The sequence below is a fragment of the Jaculus jaculus genome, chromosome 20 (genome assembly GCF_020740685.1).
Source record: "Jaculus jaculus isolate mJacJac1 chromosome 20, mJacJac1.mat.Y.cur, whole genome shotgun sequence".
Taxonomy (NCBI): domain Eukaryota; kingdom Metazoa; phylum Chordata; class Mammalia; order Rodentia; family Dipodidae; genus Jaculus; species Jaculus jaculus.
The window spans coordinates 22,818,882-22,842,894 of NC_059121.1; the positions used below are offsets into that span (position 1 = coordinate 22,818,882).

General features: G+C 48.6%; 1 protein-coding gene across 1 annotated transcript in view; it reads left to right on the forward strand.

Moving 5' to 3' along the window:
• The first annotated feature begins 488 nt into the window (after positions 1-488).
• LOC101614128 (chondroitin sulfate proteoglycan 4-like) overlaps positions 489-24,013 on the forward strand; it is a 62,215-nt gene continuing 38,690 nt past the window's right edge. The window contains exons 1-5 of the mRNA XM_045138989.1: positions 489-570; positions 9,569-9,732; positions 12,132-15,689; positions 17,778-18,254; positions 19,359-19,535. Coding sequence (XP_044994924.1) covers positions 489-570; positions 9,569-9,732; positions 12,132-15,689; positions 17,778-18,254; positions 19,359-19,535 — 4,458 coding nt within the window. The remainder of the gene's footprint in view (positions 571-9,568; positions 9,733-12,131; positions 15,690-17,777; positions 18,255-19,358; positions 19,536-24,013) is intronic.

Genomic DNA, 24,013 nt, shown 5'->3' on the forward strand with positions numbered 1-24,013 from the left:
ACCAAAAATAAAGATATTCCCCACCCTGGGGCCATCCCAAGGTGCACCCTGGCCAGGAGGACAAACGCCTCAAGGCCAGATGAGGTCCTGTGTTCTGCCTGACCATCTCCCCAGCCAGCTGTCCCGTCGTCCTCAACCCTCTTTGTCACCTGTTGCTGCAAGCACAACGAGCTCCACTGCAGATCTGCAAGCTGGCACCACCCCCTCTCCCCATGTTAGGCCCCTTAAGAGCCAGGGAGAGGCGGGTCCCCTTGCGCGCCCAGGGAGTTGGGACAGCGGGGCCTGGGAACGACAGCTGCAGATCACCCAAGTGTCCCCGCCCGGGCCTGGCCCTGCCCTGCCCTGCCCAGCCCAGCCCAGGCCCGAGCGGTCTGGGGGCGGTGCCCCTCTCGGGGCTCCTCCCGGGGCGCAGCGTGCGCGGAGGGAGGCCGGCGCAGGTAGCTGGGCCTGGCCGGGGAAGAGCGCGCGCGCGCGGGGCCACCGGCGGGATGGGGCGGCCCGGGGCCCTGCGCCTGGCCCTGCTCGCCGCCGCCTGCCTGGGGCTCTGCGGGCCGCCCGGGGCGCTCGGAGGTATGCGCCCCCCCACTTCCCATCCCAGGCTTAGAGGGTGGAGGAGGTGTGGTGCCGCCGCCGGGGTGGGGGCGCACTGCGGGGCTCCGATGGGCGTGGGAAGCCCCGGGTCCCCCTCCGGGGAGGGTTCACCTGCTGCATTCCAGAGCTGGAAGCTCCCTCCAGGCCTGTGGCTCACCCCCAGGCCTCGCGACAAACCCTAGCACCCCACTCTTGGAGGCTCCCCCTCATCGGGCGGGGAGTCTTCCACTCCAATCGGGTAGTCTTTGTCCCCTAAATCCCACCACGAAGGCATGAAGGAGCTTAACATTGTGTGTGTGTGCAATTTGGCAGAAGGGCTCTACTTGTCTATGGCGTTTCCAGGCTTGAAAAATCACTAAGAACATAATGATTTAGACTTCATGGGATTGAACCCCGGTTCTTAGGCTTTCTCATCCTTCATTAAACTTTTCTTTAAAAAAATAATAATTTGGGCTGGAGAGATGGCTTAGCGGTTAAGTGCTTGCCTGTGAAGCCTAAGGGCCCCGGTTCGAGGCTCGATTCCCCAGGACCCACGTTAGCCAGATGCACAAGGGGGCGCACGCGTCTGGAGTTCGTTTGCAGTGGCTGGAAGCCCTGGCGCGCCCATTCTCTCTCTATCTGTCTCTCTCTGTCACTCTCAAATAAATAAATAAAAATGAACAAAAAATATTAAGAAATAATAATAATTTATTGGGCTGGAGAGATGGCTTAGCGTTTAAGGCACTTGGCTGCAAAGCCTTAGGACCAGGTTTGATTCCCCAGTACCCAGATACACAAGGTGGCATATGTGTCTGGAGTTCGTTTGCAGGGGCAGGAGGCCCTGGTGTCCCATTCTCTCTCCCCCTCTCTCTCTGCTTCTTTCTCTCTCAAATAAACATTTAAAAAAATATTTTATACAGGCGTGGTGGCGCATGCCTTTAATCCCAGCCCTTGGGATGCAGAGGTAGGAGGATCGCTGTCAGTTCAAGGCCATCCTGAGACTACGTAGTGAATTCCAGGTCAGCCTGAGCTAGAGTGAGACCAACCTTGTAAAACCAAAACACAAATTATTTGCAAGCAGAGAGATGGAGGATTGGTGGGGGGAGGGGAGGTGGAGAAATGGGCATGCCAGGGGCTTCTGCCACTGCAAATGAACTCCAGATGCACATGCCACTTTGTGCATCTGGATTCATGTGGCTATTGGGGAATCAAACACAGGTCACCAGGCTTTGCAAGCAAGTGCCTTTAGCCACTGAGCCGTCTGCCCTCATTAGTCACTGAAAATGAATTCAGTTAAAGGAAAGATTCCCTTTTCATCTGTTTGTCTGCATATCTGTCTGTCTATCTATCTATCTATCTATCTATCTATCTATCATCTATCTATCATCAATCAACCATCCATCCATCCACATTTTAAATTCCCGCCCTTTTGGGTATATCTGTCATTTAGCTTAAATTCTGATGACTTTAGTTTGGCTTAAGGCATAGCCAAAATAGTTATTGTTTCTGCAAGCAGTAATTGTATGATTTTTTTAAAATAACACTTATTTTTATTTATTTATTTGAGAGAGAGAATGGGCATGCCAAGGCCTCCAGCCACTGCAAAGAAATTCCAGATGTGTATGCCTCCTTGTGCATCTGGCTTACGTGGGTCCTAGGGAATCGAACCTGGGTCCTTTGGCTTTGCAGGCAAACACCTTAACCGCTAAGCCATCTCTCCAGCCCCTAATCGTGTGATCTCCATTGGCTGCCTTGGAGTAAAGCCGCAGTAGATGTTTACCTCCCCTTGCTGCACGCTCAGGTGGGGAGCGGGCTAGTAGGAAAGGCTGCGCGTCTTCCTTTACTTCCTCCCTACTTCCTGTCTCCTTCCTGCCTGGTTCCCAGGGGAGATTGGACAAGCAGCTGGAGTCCAGGGGCCCTTGAGTGTGGTTTTGAGGGAGAAGGTGTGAGATGCAAGGGCTGAATGGCTTCTTGGGACAGACAGGGGTGGGGCAGCCAGTAACACGGTTGACCAGTGTTTGGTGCAGGGAGGCGGGTGGTGGGTGAGGGGTGGGCTGGACTGGGTCTTCACTTGCCATGCTGTCTCCCGAGTGACTTGTGGTGAAGGAACCCCAGGAGGGGGACCCCACGCTCTGCCCGGATATGGCGACACCCCAAATCACTCACGAGAAGCGGTCTTGATGCAAACTGCAAGAGGATTTTTATTCCAAGCGCGCTGGGGCCCACAGTCGTACACCGCACAGGGGTAGAGGACTGCAGAGCCCCGAATGCAGGAACGGGACAGGTTTTATAGGGTTTCTAATAAAGCTTGTGTATTAGACCAATCATTTTTTTAATATCAGGAGCCCGCGGGGTGCGAGCCAGTCAGTTTGTGCCACTCCATAGTTTCTAAGCCAATTAGTTTAATTTGTTCAAGCCTCTCGTGGACCAATCAGTCTCTTATGACCTTGGAGGTCAGCATTTGCGCAGGTCCTTGGGTGGGGGTAGCAGAGTGTGGTATCAGCCTCCTATGACCTTGATGGTCTGAGGCAGGCTGCTATACTTATGGTGCGGGCTACTAAGGCTTACAGTGTGGGCTATTAAGGCTTATGGTGCAGGCTATTTACAGAAACCAAATAAGTGGTTCACTTCATTACTCATTTCCCATCCTTGAGGGCTATCTCATGCCCTTTTTACCTAGTTTTATATTAGGAGCGGGCTCTGATATAATGAGAAGAGGGATTCTTTACTTGCTTTCAACAGAGAGTAAAGCCTGGAGTTTGAGGTATGCAGGGGCCCGCTTAAGCTCCCTTTGGAGCGTGATAGTATTTCTGGGCTTCTGAATTCTTGGGCCTTTCAGTGGCAAGTTACTCCTCTAGGGCTTGAGCTTTGCCTCCGGAACTTGGAGATGACGATAGGTTTTTCAGATGAGGCTTAAGTAAAACACAGAGACTACGTGCTGGGCCGGAGAACACTCCAGAACCATTCCTATCCTTTCCCACTCTTTACCACCCCACCTTTCTTGACTTCCATGCAATTAACCGTGGGTAAGACAATAGGTTATATATTCCTTTACCAGAGAGGACTGTGACTTAAGGCGCTTTATTGAATAAAGAATTGCGCGGCGTAAACTTTCACATACATGTTCTTCATCCGTGACGGATGGCATGATGGATATTGTAAACCAAAGTCTTCCCAGAATCCACTTTGTGGTGCGTGGAAGAGAATGCGCTTTTTGGTTGTTTTCTCTTGTGATTCATGGAATTCCCTTGAACAACCTGATTGCTTAAGCTTTCAATGAACCTCTGTTTTCCAGTCCTTGAAAGACACTGGGTGACCTATAGCTCAATTTGGCAAGTCACAGTGCGAAGCCACTTTTGCCTGGCAAGACATATTGTTTCATTAAACACGCTTTTTAGGCTGGAGAGATGGCTCAGCCGTTAAGGCGCTTGCCTGCAAAGTCTAAAAATCTGGGCTGCAATCCCCCCCACCCCCCGTACCCACATAAAGCCAGATGCAGTGGTACGTGCATCTGGAGTTCTCTCGCAGCAGCTAAAGGCCCTGGTGAGCCCATTCTCTCTGTCTGTCTCTCTTCTATTTCTCTCTGCGTGCAAATAAATAAATAAAAATATTTAAAAACAAACAACAACAACAAAAAAACACCACCATGCTTTTTTAAGGCTATGTGTGGTGGTGTATGCCTTTAACCTCAGCACTTGGGAGGCCAAGGTAGGAGGATCACTGTGAGTTTGAGAGCAGCCTGAGACTCCATAGTGAATTCCAGGTCAGCCTGGGCTAGAGTGAGACCCTGCCTCGAAAAAAGACAAAAGTAAAAAAGCAGCATTTTAGCATGTATGTATACACACACACACACACACACACACACACACCCCTCCATGCACTGCTCTCTGTGAACCCATACCACTCTCACTGGCCACTTTACACACATGGCACTGGGTCTATGTTGTCACCAGAGCATTGTTTCTGAACTCACCTTGCGGCCAGGTCTCACGGCACATCGGTGCTTTCGCATTCTGACGAGGCTGGTCCGCGAAGAGAAGAGCCAGAGCTGGTTGTTCCTGGCCATCGTTGCTCTTTATATCATTTTATGTATTTTCTTTTTAAAAAATTATTTATTTATTTGCAAGCAGAGAGAGGGAGAGAGAGAGAGAGAGAGAGAGAGACAGATAGAAGTGAGACAGACAGAGAGAGAATGGGTACATCAGGGCCTCCAGCCACTGCAAATAAACTCCAGATTCATGCGCCCCCTTGTGTATCTGGTTTATGTGGGTCCTGGGGAATTGAACCTGGGTCCTGTGGCTTTGCAGGCAAATGTCTTTACTGCTAAGCCATCTCTCCAGCCCTGTGTGTGTTCATGTATGTTTTGTTTGGAAGAATTTTTGTTTGTTTGTTTGTTTTTTTCAAGGTAGGGTCTCACTCTAGCTGAATGCCTGGTAGGTGGTGGTCTATAAAAGCCAAAAGCCCAGGGCTATCGACAACTGAACTTGGCTTTGTTTGGAAACTCAAGAGGTACATTTCCACATTGTTGCTGGGTCTCCTGCCCTCTGCCTTCCTTCAAGAGCGTCAGCAACTCGCTTAGCAGAGGGATGATGTACCAGAGCATCTGGCCAGCCTCCCACTGGGCATCAATGGAGCGAATATCTTTTGACTCATTGGCGTCCTATTGTGACTTACATGTAATGGACCAGAGTCTTGTGGCAGCTGCACCCTCAGCTGTTGCCACACTATTAACTGGGAAGTCTTCACTATGACTCTGACTGCTTGGTTAGCAATCTTGGCTGTGTCACCATTGAAACCTGCGTTCCAAAGAAAAGCTTTGGTCTCATTTGTGGACAGATCAGCCTGCACACAGTATGGGACACTTAAATATGCCTTGAAGAGGCACTCCCCCACTTTTTTTTTTTTAAATATTTTAGTTATTTATTTGAGAGCGACAGACACAGAGAGAGACAGATAGAGGGAGAGAGAGAGAAAGGGCGCACCAGGGCTTCCAGCCTCTGCAAACAAATTCCAGATGCGTGCGCCCCCTTGTGCATCTGGCTAACGTGGGACCTGGGGAACCGAGCCTCGAACCGGGGTCCTTAGGCTTCACAGGCAAGCGCTTAACCGCTAAGCCATCTCTCCAGCCCCCCCCCCACTTTGTTTTTTGAGGTAGGGTTTCACTCTAGCCCAGGCTGACCTGGAATTCACTATGTATAGTCTCAGGTTGGTCTCAAACTCACAGCGATCCACCTACTTCTGCCTCCCAAGTGCTGGGATTAAAGGCGTGTGTCATCATGTCCACCTGAAAGGACCTTTTTTCTTATTATTTTAGAGAGAGGGCGTGCAAGAGAGAATTGGCATGCCAAGGCCTTAGCCACTGCAATCGAACTCCAGACACTGGCGCCACCTAGTGGGAATGTGCGACCTCGCGCCTGCCTCACTTTTGTGAGTCTGGCTTACGTGGGATCTGGAGAGTTGAACATGGGTCCTGAGGCTTTGCAGGCAAGCGCCTTAACCGCTAAGCCATCTCTCCATCCCTGAAAGGAAATTTTTGCTTAGATTGCTCACTCACTCACTCACACCCTAGCTCTTCCTAAACTGGCTCCCAAATTATCAGCTTTCAAATGCCGCTAGGGGGTGCTCCACTTTCTGGGTATTCTACTGTGACGGTGATTGGATGAGCTCTGCCTTAGGGTGTTGGGCAATCCTGGGCTCATGCTGAACTAGAAAGAGAGAAAGAATGAGAGCCAGTTTTGAGATGAATATGAGGAAGAAAAGTCACCTTGCGGGAGAAATGGCAGGCCAGTGTATTTGTCTTCCAGGAAAACTGTTTTAGCTCCCTGACTCCCAAGCACTGGCTTGCCCTCGGCTCCCTCACTACCAAACGCTGGCTTCCACTCGGCGTTTTATCTCTTGTTTCAGCGCATGGAACCAGGAAGCATCTTTGGTTTCTGTCCCACTGACCTGAAATCACAACCCTTCCTTTGTCATAGGCAGGGTCTTCCTTCTCTTTTTTCCAGGAATGGATTCCACCTCCTTTCCTGTTTCTTCTTCATTGTTATCTTGAGAACTGCTTTAGGGGCTGATAATGGGGCTCAGTCAGCTTGGAGGTGATGTGATGACATGAGGTGACCTGGGGCTGTTAAACCAAAGGGTCTTTGTTTATTTATTTATTTATTTATTTGAGAGAGCAAGAGAAGGAAAGAGGCAGACAGAGAGAGAGAGAATGGGCACGCCAGGGCTTCCAGCCACTGCAAACGAACTCCAGATGTATGCGCCACCTTGTGAGTCTGGCTTATGTGAGTCCTGGGGAATCAAACCGAGGTCCTTTGGCTTTGCAGGCAAATGCCTTAACTGCTAAGCCACCTCTCCAGCCCCTAAACCAAAGGTTTTAAACCCACTTCCTTGTTTGTCTCCCAAGGCAATGGAAATTTTTGGCCACCTGCTGGGACTGGAAGTCATCTGGAGCCAGAGAAGCGGAATGTGGGAAGATGTAGGGATCTTGTTTGTGCTTGCTTATTAGTCATTCTCAGCAGTAGATCTTGTGATTTAGAAAACATTTTCTGGTTTTGAACAGTTAACAATACATCCTCAAAGCCTGTCAGAAAAATGGGATGATGGGGTTCGGTAATGTAAAGACAAAGAGAATAAAGTCAGCTAAACAGTAAGTTTATGGTTGTCTCGTGGCTAATGACCTTAGCTCGACATTCTAATGTTTTAAAATTTATTTATTTGCATGTGTGCATGTTGCACACCAGGGTCCCTTACATTTGCCAAAGAACACCTGTCTAGCTTTACATGGATGGTTGGGGAATCAAACCTGGGCTGGCAGGCTTTGTAAGCAAGCACCTTTAACCACCGAGTCATCTCCCCAGCCCCTCCTTCCTAATCTCGAGGGTCAGGGCTCAGAAGGGCAAGGAGGATCTGGCTGTTCTGAAACAGTCTAGTCTCTCCATCCCTCCACCTTAAGTGGCCATTGTAACTAGATAAGAGAAGTGTAGTTGTGATATCTGGGCATTCTGGGGACTATTGTGCCACTGGGTTTCTCTGTCATCGTCTGTTGATCAAGGGTCTCTCAAGTAGCTGCATGCGTGAACCGAGGGAAAGGATGGCACAAGGAGACGTCACTGTGGAAACACCTTGTCTGACTTGCTCTTGCCTTCTGGTCCTCATATTCAGTGCAGGGCGTGCCCGTTCCACGCCTTTAATCTCTTCTGCCGTGCTCCAGGTCTGTCTTGCAGAGATTGGACCACTGATCCGTCTGTGTTCCCCCCACGAGCCACCTTAGCACTGAATTCATATTATTTCCAGAAGTCATTTCCGGGGTGTGACACCTTATCTCCCCAGAGAGTGCTCCCGAATCTAGAGATTCTTCCTTCAAGCTCCTGCCCCTTGGTTGGATCCCATCAGTCCCTCTGCTGTGCTCCAGATACTAGTACATTGTGAGTAAGTTCTGAAACTCCTTTGGGGCTTAGTTCTTCCCCCAATATTGAGCCAGACTTGTGCCCACACAAGTTGCGTTGCAACTTAACCTTTAGTTCTTTTTGGTGGTGGTGTTGTTGTTGTTTGTTTTTTTGAGGTAGCGTCTCACTCTAATCCAGGCTGACCTGGAATTCACTATGTATTCTCAGGGTGGCCTCGAACTCACGGTGATCTTCCTACCTCTGCCTCCCAAGTGCTAAGATTAAAGGTGTGCGCCACCATGCCTGGCTTAACAGTTAGTTTTGATCTGGTTGCAAGGGGAGAGATGGGGTCTTGTCCTTGGAGGTCCTGGGCTGTCTTGTGGAGAGGTGTTTCTGTATTCTCTCTTGAGGGGGAGGTGCTGGCCTTCATATACTAGGCCACAGGGGGGCTCAAGTGGGTCTTGGGGAGTCAGGAGGTTTGAACCAGATGTTCCAGTTTCATATGGTGGCGGGGTCCTGCGTTTTTCCAACCTGGGCTTTGAATTTGTCAGGCCAAGCCTGTTGTGGTGAGGTTTTATCTGGGGCTTGGATGACCCGCTGATTAATTCTTGGTGTGCATGTTAGCTTCCTTCTGACCTCCTGCTGTGGGCAGTGAGCAGCAGTGTGTGTTTTACCATGGTCGACTCGAGAAACTTAGCTTGTCATTATTAACACTCACCACTTCCACTTTATCCTTTTCCAAAACTTCCTTCAGGCTTGTCAGTAGGCACCAAATTCTGCTGTCCTCGCAGCTGCATTTGCCTTGTATTTTTCAGAGCTTGGCCTTTCTTTTTTCCTTTGTTATTATTTTTTATTTTAGAGAAAGAGAGAGAATTGGTGCACCAGGGCCTCAGCCACTGAAATCGAACTCCAGATACTTGCGCCACCTAGTGGGCGTGTGCGACCTTGCACCTGCCTCACCTTTGTGCGTCTGGCTTACGTGGGATCTGGAGAGTCGAACATGGGTCCTTAGGCTTCGCAGGCCAGCGCCTTAACTGCTAAGCCATCTCTCCAGGCCAAGAGCTTGGTATTTCGCAGCTGTGCCAATGCATCCCCTGGCACTCCCATTCCATACTGTTCACCAACAGTACAATTTTAGCACTCATTACCAGGGTCTCATGCTATCTACCTATGGCCAGTGGTGGCCTCCTAATGGCCATTTCAACTGGGTTTGGTTGGTGTGCAAATCCCACTATAGCATCTTCCTTCTCAGGCCACTTCTAGTACTGAGGAAGCCATACCTGAATTACAACGTAGCACACAGGTTTATTAGAGAGTTTAGAATTAATCCCTGTGGAAAACTGACTGGAGAGATGGAGAATTTGACTCACAGATTATCTTTAGCGAAAGCCTTAGGTTGCTCCCCTATGATGAAGACACAAGCCGTCAGAGCTGTCCTGAGTTAGACGGGAAAACCGTGAGTCTTGTACGTCCATGTTGTGTCTGTGAGTCACCCCAGAAAGCCAGTGTGGCCTTTGGATAGGTAGGGTCAGTCTGTGAAAGGGGAGAACAACATAAAATGAAGTAGTAAATGGTGTAATAAATTTGCTGACTTCTGCTTTTTCTCCCCACAGCGTCTTTTTATGGTGAAAGCTATGTGGAGCTCAACAACATTGAAGTTTCCTCCGAGCTATCTCTTCAATTAAAATTTCAAACTAGCAAGTCGCACGGGTTACTTTTCCTTGCAGCTGGGAAACTTGACTATTGCATAATAGAACTTCTATCAGGAATCTTACAGGTACAATTTCTTTAAAATCTTTAAACTATATAAGCGTTCAGTTGGCAGAAAACAAAGCAAGAGAGAAAAAGAAAAAAACAGCTATATGTACTGGCTACTATTTCTCCCTAGACATGTCATTTATATGAGGTGGGGTCTTCTCCTATTTTGCTAGCATGTCTTAAATGTTCTTTTGTAATATATATATGTGTGTATATATATATTTTTTTTTAAATAAAAGAGAGACTGATTGAGAGGGGGAGGGCATATGATGGAGTGTGGAGTTTCAAAGGGGAAAGTGAGGGGAGGGAGAGAATTACCATGGGAAATTGTTTACAATTATGGAAGCTGTCAATAAAAAATATATTTAAAAATATTTTATTTGGGGCTGGAGAGGTGGCTTAGCGGTTAAGTGCTTGCCTGTGAAGCCTAAGGACCCCAGTTCAAGGCTCAATTCCCCAGGACCCACGTTAGCCAGATGCACAAGGGAGCACACGCATCTGGAGTTCGTTTGCAGTGGCTGGAAGCCCTGGTGTGCCCACTCCCTTCTCTCTCTCTCTGCTTCTTTCTCTCTCTGTCTGTTGCTTGCAAATAAATAAACAAAAAAAAATTAAAAAAATATATTTTATTTATTTTTTTGTGAGAGAGAAAGAGAAAGAGAATGGGCATACTAGGGCTTCCAGCCACTGCAAACGAACTCCAGACGCATGTGCCACCTTGTGCGTCTGGCTTATGTGGGTCCTGGGGAATGGAATCTTGGTCCTTAGGTTTTGCAGGCAAGTACCTTAATGGCTAAGCCATCACTCCAGCCATATGTATTATACTTAAATTTTTTTTTTTTTTTTTACTTATTTGTTTGTTGATTTGCAAGGGGAGAGACAGAGGATGAGTGCTCCAGGGCCTCTAGTCACTGCCAATGAATTTCACATGCATGTACCACCTTGTGCATATGGCTTTACATGGGTAATTGGGGAATCAAACCTAGATCATTAGGCTTTGCAGTCAAGTGCCTTTAACTGCTAAGCTCTATCTCCAGCCCATGCTTTAAATATTCTTACTTTAAAATTTTCTTTTTCTTTTCTTTTTTTTTTTTTTTTTTTTTTTGGTTTTTAGAGGTAGCATCTCACTGTAGCCCAGGCTGACCTGGAATTCACTATGTAATCTCAGGGTGGCCTCAAATTCACGGCAATCCTCCTACCTCTGCCGCCTGAGTGTTGGGATTAAAGGCGTGCGCCACCACACCCGGCTTCTGACTCTAAAACTTTCTGACTTTAATATGAAACTTGTAAGTGCAGGAAGAGTTTTCATGTTTAGATCTGCCGCCCTCTCTCTCCCTCTCTCTCTCTTTCTCTCTCCCTCTCTCTCTCTCTCTCTCTCTCTCTCTCATTGTAACAAAGTACTCCAGGCTGGGTAATTTATACAGCAAAGATGTCCCTGGTACTTGCCTACGTACTAGGTGCTGGCATCTGCTTGACTTCTGAGGACTTCATAGAAGAAAAACCGCATGGACAGGGAGCAACGGAGAAGCAAATTTGGTTCAGAAAAATGCACTCTTGCCATCACTAATCCATTTCTGTGAGAGAACTTGCTCCTGTGGGGGGCGGGGAGATCACTCATCTCTCTCAACAAGCCAATTGCTTCCTTAAGGCCTTTCCACCGCCCAGCACTGCTGTGTTAAAGGTTTAAGCTTCATCTCTGACCCCTTGGGAACTTCAGCTGTGGATGGGGTTTTCCTTCCAGCCGGAAGGGGCCCTGTCCCTGACTTGCTACATGGGCTCCTTTATCCCCCCCAGCCCTCCTCCACATGGCAGGAGCTCCTTGAACTTTCTTTTCTCCTTTCTTCCCATGCTTTTTTTTTTTTTTGTTCATTTTTATCTATTTATTTGAGAGTGACAGATAGAGAAAGAGGAAGAGAGAGAGAGAGAGAGAATGGGTGCGCCAGGGCCTCCAGCCACTGCAAACAAACTCCAGACATGTGTGCCTCCTTGTGCATCTGGCTACGTGGGTTCTGGGGAACAGAGCCTCGAACTGGGGTCTTTAGGCTTCACAGGCAAGCGCTTAACCGCTAAGCCATCTCTCCAACCCCCATGCTTCCCCCCCTCCCAGGCCCTCCACATGGTATCTCTAGCCTCATGTGTGCTATTCCTTGGCTTGTACTTCCCTCAATAAATATTTAATTTAATAATTAAAATAAATAATATATAATATTAAAATTAAATAAAATTATAATTATAATTTTATTTATAATATAAATATAATTAAATAAAATAAATATTTAATTTAATAATTTAAAAAGATTAAAGCTTCAATGTGAATTTTGGGGTCAAGCTCTAGCAATTCCATTAAAAAAAAGTAAAACAGTATGAGCTGAGCACATTGATGAGGTTCAGTAGTTGGTTTTTTATTTTTTTCTGTTTTAGGTGAAAGTCAATTTGGGTACAGCAGAACCAGTGCTTCTTTCTGAGCAAAGCCTCCGGATGGACGACTTGGTTTGGCATTTGCTGGAATTGTCCTGTGTGAAGACTAAGATTGTCTTGGTTATTGACAAACATCATGAGACAACTGCCCAAGTTCCTGGGGGCATGAATAATTTTACCTTTCACCGTGGCATCTACATAGGTGGCCACGGAGGACTGGATGTGCCTTACCTGGGCAAAAGGATTCCCAACTTCCGGGGCTGTATGGAGGACGTGGTCTTTAACCAGAGGGAGATCCTAGCATCCCTTAGATCGTACCCTGGTTTTAAGAAGGTGTATGAGGTCTCTCTAGGATGCAACGATGAGTTTTTTGCTGGGGAGAATGAAGCCATCAGTTTTTTTAGCTCTCGATCCTATGTCACCTTTCCAGAATGGGAGGTACAAGGGGAAGGGACGTTGCGATTCGCCATGCAAACCGGGAGCCGGCAAGCCTTGCTTTTATTTCAATCAGGCCAAGAGGGAGACTTTGTCGCCTTGGAGGTACATGAAGGTCTGTTGAAGGCTCACATCGGGAGGGGCGAGACCAGAACTCAGCTTTCTTCTCTTGCCTCAGTGAGCGACAGCGAGTGGCATGTCATTCAACTCAGAGTCACAGGAAGGTACCTGGACCTCATGGTGGACAAGCAAGGGGTCAGGACCTCCCTGCCCGCGCACAGCAAGCTGTTTGTGTCTGAAGGGCCCCTCTTCGTGGGCGGCCTGGATCGGGGCACGTGGGAGCAAGTGAAGAGGTTAGACCTCGCCTCTCTGGCTGGGAAAGCAGCCCGAGGAGTCTCTTTGAAAGGCTGCTTAGCAGGCCTGCAAGCCAACTCAGGCAAGAAAGCATTACGGGACGCGCTTGTCTCCAAAGACATTTCGGCCGGGTGTGAAATGGACAGTATCGGTCATGCAAATCCTTCCTTAACGGTAGGACACTTGCTCCAGTCCACGCTGTCTCCTTTCACCCCCTCTGGCAATTCTTCCTCCCTTCAAGGTGAACGTGGCAATTTTTTGGTTTTGAGTGACTTGGAAGTCCAAGAAGGTGGGCGAGCCTTGCTGGAGCAAAGACACATGGAACTGAATATGCCCCTTATGGATTTGGGCGTCGGTTATTCTCAGATACTATTTAAAATAGAGAAAGTGCCGGCTCATGGGTCCCTTCAAGTGGGCGCCTCTCCTGAGCAGGAAGCGGAGAAGGTTTTCACCATGTTAGATGTGAGGCAGGGCAGAGTATGGTATGTCCACGATGGCTCAGAAGAGCCAACCGATTGCTTTACGTTTTCGCTCTCCTCTGATGGCGAGGAGGTGCCGTCGTTGCTACAGGGCCGGGTTCCACGCGCGTTGAACATTATCGTCATCCCAGTGAATGACGCCCCATGCCTTAGGCTCCCGGAAGGAAACTTACTTCTCCTGTTTGAGAACTCCAAGAAACGCTTGACCCCAGATCTGATACAGGTGTCAGACCCCGACACCGATTCACCGAGTCTTAGGATTTCCATTCTTAGCGACTTCCATTCCGACGCTGGGTTTTTAGAAAATGCCAACGACCCCGGGAGACCCATCAGTGGTTTTCCACATGAGGATTTGAGAGACGGCCTCATCTTCTACGTGCACAGGGGCCATAGAAACTCACGGATGGTTCTGAGAGCAAGTGATGGTGAGCTGGTTAGCAATACTGTGGTGTTACGTGTCATGGCTGTTCCTCGGGATTTTGAAGTGGTCAACATGACCGGTGTGGCTGCACCACAAGGTGGTACTGTTCTGATCACACGGAGTAATTTGTCGGTGGAGGTTAACGGTGAACAACCCGGCACGGACGTTCACTATGATATCACCCGTCCACCTCAGTTTGGTCAGATTCAGCGTCGGGGATCAAATGGACAATGGCAGCAAGTTAATACCTTTCCTCAGCGTTCTGTGGACCAGCGTCAGGTCCGCTATTACAGCACGCTCAAAGAACCGCAGCGAGAAAGCGTCGCAGATCACTTCCAGTTCAACGTCCGCGTGGCAGGAGCGCTCAGCAGCGAGCTGCTGTTTCCCGTGACTGTGCAGCCGCTGAAATTTGCACTTCAGAAAAATGTTCCCCTGCAGATTAGTGATGGAAACAAGAAAGTGTTGAGCTCTAGTCAGCTGCAAGCAGCCACAGAGGGCGTGGAAACAGCCGAAGGGGAAATCTACTTTAAGCTACTGACCTTACCTAAGAAAGGGAGGTTGCGCCTTGGTGATCAGGTCCTAAGAAAAGGCTCAATTTTCAGTCAAAAAAACGTCACGGACTCTGTGATAATGTATGAGCCTCACAGGAGGCCAAGGCAAGATTCTCTGGATAGTTTCAGGTTTGTGATTGTTGTAGGACACACAGAGTCGGAAGATTATACCTTCAGAGTAAGTCTTCGAGCAGCTGAGACACACATTATTTTAACGAACACGGGGGTACGTGTGAAAGAAGGAGAAGGGAAACTAATTACCAGGTCAGAATTATTTGTGGAAACCTTGGATAATCAGACCTTCCGATATAATGTCACCGACCATCCTCGACACGGGAAGCTGATGTTCGTGAGCTCCTTGGGGTCTCTGGAAAGTCACCCCGGCATCACCACATTTACAAACCAAGACCTAGCGGGGGGACTGCTCATGTATATTCACGACGACTCTGAGACCCTCGGTGATGAATTCTCTGTCGTGGCTACTGCCACAGGACCCGGCCAAGATGGAGGGGCCCCAGGTCTTGACGGTGAGCCTCTGTCTACAGAAATCAAAGTCACCATTTCTGTTGAGTTACAGAATGACGAGGGGCCAGTGCGTGTGGTGGACAAAATCTTCCACGTTGTACGGGGCGGCCAGCGCTTACTGACCCTGGAAGATCTTCGTTACCATGACCCCGACATAGACTTTGATGACGGCCAGTTGCTCTATACCCGGAGGGGCATCCCAAATGGAGATTTGGTAAAAACCGGTGATGCCACCCAGAAACTCTACCAGTTCAGGCAAGAGGACATGAGGGAAGGGCGCGTGCTCTTCAGGCACCAGGGCGCAGACTCTGCCCGATTCCTGCTGCTCGTCACGGATGGCATCCATTACGTGCCCGCCCTTCTCGAGGTCAGTGTGTCGGAGCCGTACGTCCACATAGTCAACAACACGGGGCTGCTGGTGCACAGAGGGGAGGACGGTCCCCTCACAACAGCCAACCTGAGCGTCACCACGAACCAAGACGTCAGAACAGACCGAGATGTTGAGTTCCACATCGTACAACCCCCAAAGCATGGCCAAGTCTTGGTCAACAATTCTGCGTCTCCCTCGTTTTCCCAACGTGACCTGAAGCAGGGTCATGTGATTTACAGACACCATGGCAACGGCAGCTTTGATGCCTTTAACCTGACAGTGAAAGTTAAAGATATATACTTAGACGTGGCGGTCTGGGTTCACGTGTCCCTGGAGAGTCACCGGCATCACGTGGAGACTTTGCACAGCAAGACCCTTGTGGTTGACGAAGGAAAACCAGTGAGACTGGATAGACGAAGGCTCCAGGTAGGTGCCGTCCTGGGCACAGAGCATCCTTCCTCTCTCAGAATCACAGAAGTGAATAATCCCTCTATTTACTTCTGAGACCTGTTTTCTGTGTCGATGTATCTCTTGGAAGTGATTTTAATGTTTGTATGCAATGTGTGTAATTTTTGACAAAGAAATATTTATTTTATTTATTGGAGAGAGAGGAAGAGGCAGATAGATAGATAGAATGTGCACGCCAGGGCCTTCAGCCGCTGCAAACAAACTCCAGATGCATGAGTCACCCTGTGCATCTGGCTTACTTGGGTCCTGGGGACCCGAACCTGGTATTTTTGGCACTGCAGGCAAGCGCTTTAGCCACTAAGCTGTCTCTCCAGCCCCGTAATGTGTATAATTTGAATGCTCCACTGTGTTTTAAAGCTCTGTTCACACATGCATTCACATGCATGTCTAAGTTTAGTGTAATATGAACTGGGGATGAGGAAAGGATGTATATCTTGTGGCAAATTACGAAATCTTCGATGATAGCTATTGCTAATAGAAACGCTAGCAGTATTTCCTGGGTTACAGCCACGTGAAGAAACAGAAACTCAAATGTAAGGATTCACAAAACAGCAGGGTGACACAGTTTATTGCTTTACTGATGGACGTGGTCTTGTTTAGTTTCCTGAACGGACAGCAGAAACTGGCTTAGACCAGAGCAATGCAAGGTTGAGGCCACAGCCACCTTGCAAGCAGAAGTCCGAAGAAAGCTTCCGGGAGGCACAGCCTTGCGGATCACAGTTTGGCGGGGCCATTCTTTTTATTTTTTTAAATAATATTTTATTTTTATTTCTTTATTTGAGAGAGAGAGAGAGAATGGGCACGCCATTGGCGTCCAGCCACTGCGAATGAGCTCCAAATGCACGTACCATTGTGCATCTGGTTTTACTTGGGTACTAGAGAATCGAACCTAGATCTGTTGGCTTTGCAGGCAAGCACCTTAACCTCTGAGCCACATCTCCAGCCCTGGCAGGCAGTTCTTTTTATGGGAACTCCAGAGACGGTCGAACGCAAAAGCTGTATTTGATGACATTTGGCCGCAGACACAGGCTGTCCCGCATGTACCTTCAGGACCCGAAAATGTTTACTAAAGTGAAACCAATAATATCAACTAGACGCGGGTTTAAACGAATCAGTTTACTAAATGAGTTTTGACTAATGAAGCGGAGGGAATACCAGCATTTTTCCCAATTCGTACATTTCACCACAAGGGGGCATGTTTGCTCTACTGACTGTAAACCAGTTGCCTTCATAATTTTGAAATGGATTTTGCTGAATCAATACATTTAAAAATATATAGAAAATATAGTGTTAGTGAAAATAAAGAGGAAAAAAACCTTTTCCTCTAAAGGCATATAATTTTAATGATTCAACATTTCTTTCCTCTGCCATTCCAGTTCCAGATCTTTTGTTGTTTTCCTTATAACCTTTTTTTAAAAAAAAGATTTTATTTTTATTTATTTATTTAAGTCAGAGAGAGATGTGGGGGAGAGAGAGAGAAAGAGAGAGAGAGACAATGGGCAGGCCAGGGCTGGCATGCACCAACCATGTGCATCTGGCTTACGTGGGACCTGGAGAATCGAACTTGGGTCCTTGGGCTTCACAGGCATGCGCCTTAACCGCTAAGCCCTCTCTTCAGCCCCTTATAACCTTTTTGTTTTTGTTTTTCGAGGTAGGGTCTCACTCTAGCCCAGGCTGACCTGGAATTCACTATGGAGTCTCAGGGTGGCCTCGAACTCACGGCGATCCTCCTACCTCTGCCTCCTGGGTGCTGGGATTAAAGGCGTGCACCACCGGGGCTTTTTGCTACAGTGTGTGTATGGTGCCTTGTGAATGCATTCATAACTACTCGGGTGCTGTTGACAAGTCCTCTGCTCTGTGACCAGAGGTGACGTCCAAAATTAGTGGCATAAACATTAGATCAGACTCAGCCTTAAACTGCCTATTAACACTGGAGCCACTCGCGGAGAGCAATAGAAGACAATTTGGTTCATAGTCTTACCTCCAGCGATTATTAATTTGCTGTTTCACGTGTGTGTGTGTCTGTGTTGTGTGCGTGAACCAAAGGCCGGGAGTGAAGACAGTCTTCCCCCTGGGGCAGTGTTCGTAGTCCGAACCCCGCCAGCGCACGGCCACTTGCGGACGTCAACGCCCGGGGAAGGCAGCGTGGGCGCGGAGGAGGAGGAGAAGCCCCTCGGGAGGTTCACGCTGCAGGACGTGGACGCTGGCCGCGTCCTGTATGTGCAGACCGCGCCTGGCCAAGCCGGGGACCGATTTTCCCTGCACGTGACCAAGGACTCCCAGGTTGTGAGTGGAGTGGAAGTGCTGTTGGATATCGTCCCCAGGTGGATTCCTCTCGAAGTGAAGAATGTCACAGTTCAGGAAGGTGGCTCTGTGGTGCTGCTGGAAGACGACCTCAAAATTCCCAGCAGACATTTTGACGGTCTTGACTGTGAGTTTGTTTTACTCGAGTCCCCAAAGCACGGTCATGTTGAAAGCTCGACTTTTCCAGGAGCGAAGCTGGTGAAATTTGCCAGGAAACAGGTAATGAGTGTCGTTTAATGGATTTTGAGTGTGTTGTACCAAAAGGTGGGTGGGGGGCAGGGGAAGGCGGCTCTTTAAGATCCATGAACTTTTGGGGATGATGGGAACTTTTGAGCTATCTCTCTAGGTCAACCTGTCAGAAGACTCTAGTAGCCTTTTTAAGGCTTTTGAGGCAGGATCTTGCTCTGGCTCAGACTAACCTGGAATTCACTCTGAACTCACAGGGATCCGCCTACCTTACCTCCCAAGTGCTGGCATTAAAGGCGTGCACCGCCGTGCCCGAGCAAGCGGACTGACGGAGGTCTCAGGTCACTGCTTGCCAAGTTGACTCCTTCACTCTGTCTCTGTCTTTCCTTTTCTTTATTAAAAAAAAAAAAAAAAACACTTTTTATTTTTATTTATTTGTTTGCAAGCAGAGAAAGATAGAAGAAGACAGAAAGACAAGTGTTCCAGGGCCTCCAGCTGCCGCAAACAAACTCCAGGTGCATGCACCACTTCGTGCATCTGGCTTTATGTGAGTCGTGGGGAATCGAACCAAGGTCATTAGTCTATGCAGTCAAGTGCCTTAACTATTTAGTCACCTCTCCAGCCCCACACTGTCTCTTTCTGACTGAACTCTGAAGTCTCCAGGTTAGGAGACCTTGTCCTTTTGACTTAAAGTGCCATGAGTCCCTGGGACCTTGTGGATATAGCCTTTAAAGATTGGATGGGGAGTCACCGCCCATATTTGGCTTTCATTCATTCAAGAAGTAGCTTGTCACTGCCTGGTGAGGGATAGGGCTGCTAGATGTAGGTAAAAGGGACAGGCAATGGTTTCTGTTTCTCGTGGAATCTTTTTCCTAGGTGAGGGATGAGGAAGGTAGGGAAAGACAGTACTCAGGAGGGAGAGGCAGGAGGATTGCCGCGAGCTGGAGGCCACCCTGAGACTACATAGACAAATGCGCCACTTTATGCATCTGGCTTATGTGGGCATTGGGGAACCGAACCTGGGTCCTTAGGCTTCACAGACAAGCGCCTTAATGACTACGCCATCTCTCCAGCCCTTATTCGTAGCTTTTGGGCCATGTTTTATCCAGCTGGTGGTCTTGTTGCTTCCGGTCGTAGGTGGAAAGCAAGCTGATTCGCTACGTCCATGGTGACAGCCAGGAGCTGCTGGACAGTCTCACCATTGCGGCAAGCTGCCCAGAGCTGGGGAAGCAGAGTCTGCCCCGAACTCTCTCTGTGACCGTTAGATCTGTCAATTCCGAAGCGCCCGTCATAACAGCCAACAGAATCCTGCAGGTCAGTAAGTGACGTGTGGCTCTATGGGACAGGAGCACTCCGGGGCGCCCAAAACAGGCTTTTCACTTACATTGTTATGTATACTTGGCATGTCTCCATGCTTTTTTTTAATTAGCTATGTACACAGTGTGTATACAGCCACGTTGGTGCCATCGTTAGCCTCCTCCCTGTCCTCCCCCCTCCCCCGCAGGGACCCTCTCGTTGGGGAAGGTGGGTCGTGCATTGTGGGGGTAGCCATCAGTTAGGTTCCAACATGTGTCTCTAACAATCTTTCCGCCCCCTCTTCTATGAATTTCCCTGAGCCATGTTGGGTTCACTCTAGGTCTGCTTCAGTGATGAGGTCTTGGGAGCCTCTGTGTCTCTGGATCTCTGGTTTTGTAGGAGTACAAAACAGATTTTTCACTTATATTATTATAGATACTTGACGTGCCTCCATTGAAATTTAATTTAATTTTGTTATTATTGTTATTGGTGCACGCGTGCATGTGGATGTCAGAGGACAACTTTTAGGGGTCAGTCTTCTCCTTCCTTCTCATTTTGAGACGTTTCTTGCTTCTTGCTGTTCACTGCCACATTTTCCATTTCATCTGTGTGCTTCTAGAAAATTCTCCTGTCTCCACCTCACGGCTTGCTGGCATTTCAGAACTCTACCATGGCTCCCCGCGGTTTTGTAGGGTCTGGAGATCAAGTGCTTAGGTTTGTGGAGCAAGTTCTTTTGTCCACCGAGCCATCTCCGCAGCCTCACGCCCCCAGCGCTTGAATAAATATTAATCGTCACCAGAACGTGCTGCTGGGATCTGCTGGAAGATGATTTCTGCATTTCTGGAGCCACGCGGTTTGACTCAGGCGTCCCCCATAAATCTAGGTGGTCTGAATGCTGGGTTCCCAGCTGAAGGAGATGTGGGAATTAACACCTCCTGGAGAGAGTGTATTGTTGGGGGTGGGCTTATGGGTGTCATAGCCAGTGTCCCCTTGCCAGTGTTTGGCACACTCTCCTGTTGCTGTTGTCCACCTGATGTTGGCCAAGGGAGGATGTCCACTCTCTGTTCATGCCATCATTTTCCCTGCCATCATGGATCTTCCCCCTTTAGTCTGTAAGCCAAAATAAACCCTTTTCTCCCCACAAGCTGCTCTTGGTCAGGTGAGTTCTGCCAGCAATGTGACCTGTCTGCGACAGAACCCATAGCGTCCTTGCTGAGGCGCAGCCCTTCCAAGTGTTGACACGCAGTTCCTGTTAAGCTGGTCACATGATGGCTAAGAGAGTGGACTTTGCAGCAAACAAGTCTAGATGTCCTCGCTGTCCACGCTGTGAGCTATGTGACCTTGGGAACTTTGCTGTCATTTGGATGGGGGAAGAAAGCAGAGTTATGAGGGTTAATTGATAAGATGATATAAAGCTTTCACATAGTACCTAAAAGGATTAGCACTCAATATTACTCATTATTACTCAAAAAAAGTTGACCTCTGTAGTCTGGGAAAAAAATAGGGCATGGTTATGTGACAGTATAATTTATTATTTAGTTATTTGAGAGAGGGAAAGAGGGAGAGAGAAAGGGAGAGAGAGAGAAAGAGAGACAGAGTGAGTGAGTGAGTGTGTGTGTGTGTGTATGGATGCACCAGGTCCTCCTGCCACTGCAGACAAACTCCAGAGTCATGCACCACTTTGTACATCGGGCTTTACATGGGTACTGGGGAATGGAACCCAGGCCATCAGGCTTTGCAAGCAAGCACCTTTAACTGCTGAGTCATCTCTCCAGGGTCAGTCCTTTTTTTAAAAAAAATACTTTATTTATTTGTTTGAGAAAGAAAGAGAGAATGGGCATACCAGGGCTTCCAGCCACTGCAGATGAACTCCAGATGCATGCGCCACCTTGTGCATCTGACTTACGTGGGTCCTGGGGAATCGAACCATCTCTCCACCCCATCCCCCACCCCAGGGTTAGTTCTTAAGTGCTCAGAGGTACATGTCTCGTGGCTGGAGGGGGAGAGGGCTCTCCATTTTGCTTCCTCTCCTGATGTGGGGTTCAGCTGAGGTGGCATATGCTGCCTGACTTTGCTGCCTGCACAAGGGGGCAAGCGTGCAGGAGCCTCCTGACGCCTTAGACACGTGGCCCCCCACGACAGCACTTCCGGCTCATGGATGCCATTTACGCTTAAGCGCCCTGAAGCTTTTGTTTAATAGATTTTCCTGGTTTTAACATATGCTTTCTTTTTTTTAAAAAAGTATTTATTTATTTATTTTTATTTGACAGAGAGAGAGAGAGAGAGAGAGAGGGAGAGAGAGAGAATGGGCGCGCCAGGGCTTCCAGCCTCTGCAAACGAACTCCAGACGCGTGCGCCCCCTTGTGCATCTGGCTAACGTGGGACCTGGGGAACCGAGCCTCGAACCGGGGTCCTTAGGCTTCACAGGCAAGCACTTAACCGCTAAGCCATCTCTCCAGCCCTTTTTTTTAATATATATATATATTTTTTTGACCATGTCGGCCTGGTTTTCACCGCACAGGATGACAAATAATGATGAATTCTAAGGAAGGTCCAAGAATGTAGGCTGTGCAGGGAGATGCAGAAGAGATTTCACAGACCCGGGTGGAGGCGGCGTCTCCCCTTTTGTGGAAAGTTTGCAAGCATGGAGGGACACTTTGTTGTGGTTACTGTCACATTCACTCCATGCCAGAGAGCCAGAGCTGTTTAACGGCTCATCATGTGTGGGACAGCCGAGAACATGAAAACATTCCAGATCAGAAACTTGCACATTATGGTCCATGGGTCGAATGAGGTCTGTGGGCTGCTGGTTGGGGCAGGGTACGTGGATTGCAGTTCACCTTCTCACGGCTGGCACAAAGCACCCGACCAGAGGAGCTGATGGGAGGACAGTGTTTCCATTTTGGCTCACAGTCTCCAGGGGAAGGCTCATGATGGCAGCGGAAAGCCTGGCATGAGCAGAGGCCGGACGTCACCTCTGCCCCGGCAGGTGGCAAACAGCAGGAGAGTGAGCCAAACTCCTGCCAAGGGGAGCTGGCTCTAACACCCCTAAGCCCATCTCCAGAAACACACCTCCTCCAGCAAGCCTCCGCCTGCCAAACTGCCACCAGCTAGGGATCAAGTATTGAGAACACATGAGTTTATGGGACATATCTGACTCAGACCACCACAACATGCTCATCTCTCAGGACCATTCTTTTTTTTTTTTAATTATTTTTCTTTTGTAGAACGTTGTATGGAGGGCCGGAGAGATGGCTTAGCAGTTAAGGCTCTTGCCTGCAAAGCTAAAGGACCTCGGTTCAATTCCCCAGTACCCATGTCAGCCGGATGCACAAGGTGGCGTATGCGTCTGGAGTTTGTTTGCAATGGCTAGAAGCCCTGAGGCGCCCATTCTCCCTCTCTCTCTCTCTGCACCTCTTTCCCTCTCTCAAATAAATAAATATAAATATAAAACAGCAAAGAAAGTTGGATGGATACATTATATGTTAGTACCATCATTTCCATCCTCCCTGCCCCCTTCTCCTGAGGGCCGTCCTCGGTGGGATCCCTGGTATTCACTCTACTCTTGTGGTTTATGAGATGAGAGAGCTTCAGTCACTGTGGGAGCAGGCAGTGCCTCTGGACCTTCCCTTCCACCCCATGGCTCCTAAAATCTTTCCTCCCCCTCTTTTGCAAAATTCCCTGAGCCGTGGTGGGTGTGTTTGAAGTGTACTTTAGTGTTGGGCTCTCAGCAGGTTCTGGATTTCTGCTTTGCTGTGATTTGAGTGTCCTTCGTGTCTCCATCACCCTGGTGCTGGTTGTCAGGCTCACCATGGGAGCAGCATTCTTGCTCACCTTGCCGGCTCCTCTGTGGTTTCACCCGCACCCTTGGCTGGTGTGTGAGGGGTGGTTTGTCTCCTCATTCTAGCTGCCTTCTGAAAAAGGAAAACAGATTCCCCAAAGGACACTGAGGTCAGCATAGGTTCAATGGGATAAGCATTATAAATTAAGAGAGATTTAGGTGGGTGTAGCCTCTCTGTTGGCTAAAGAGTCCATGATTTTGGTTCAAGTTCCAGCTAAGGGTTTCTCACAACCATTCTTACGTAGTTGTGCTTAGGTCATATTACAACGAGACTCAAAGCCCCACACTGGGCTCAGCTTTATTTATTTATTTATTTGAAAGAGAAAGAGAGAGAGAGAGAATGAGTACACTAGGGTCTCCTTCCACTGCAGACAAACTCTAGACACATGTACCACTTTATGCATCTGGCTTACATGGGTCCTAGAGAATTGAACGTAGGTCCTTTGGCTTTGCAGGCAAGTGCCTTAACTGCTAAGCCATCTCTCCTGCTTTGGGCTCAGCTTTTGGTCTCAAGGTGAATCATCAACTTCTTCACATCTTCTTCCAGTTTACTGTTATTAAATATACCCATCAGCCAGGCATGGTGGCACACACCTCCTCCATGGTGGCACATACCTCCAGCACTTGGGAGGCAGAGGTAGGAGGATCGCCTTGA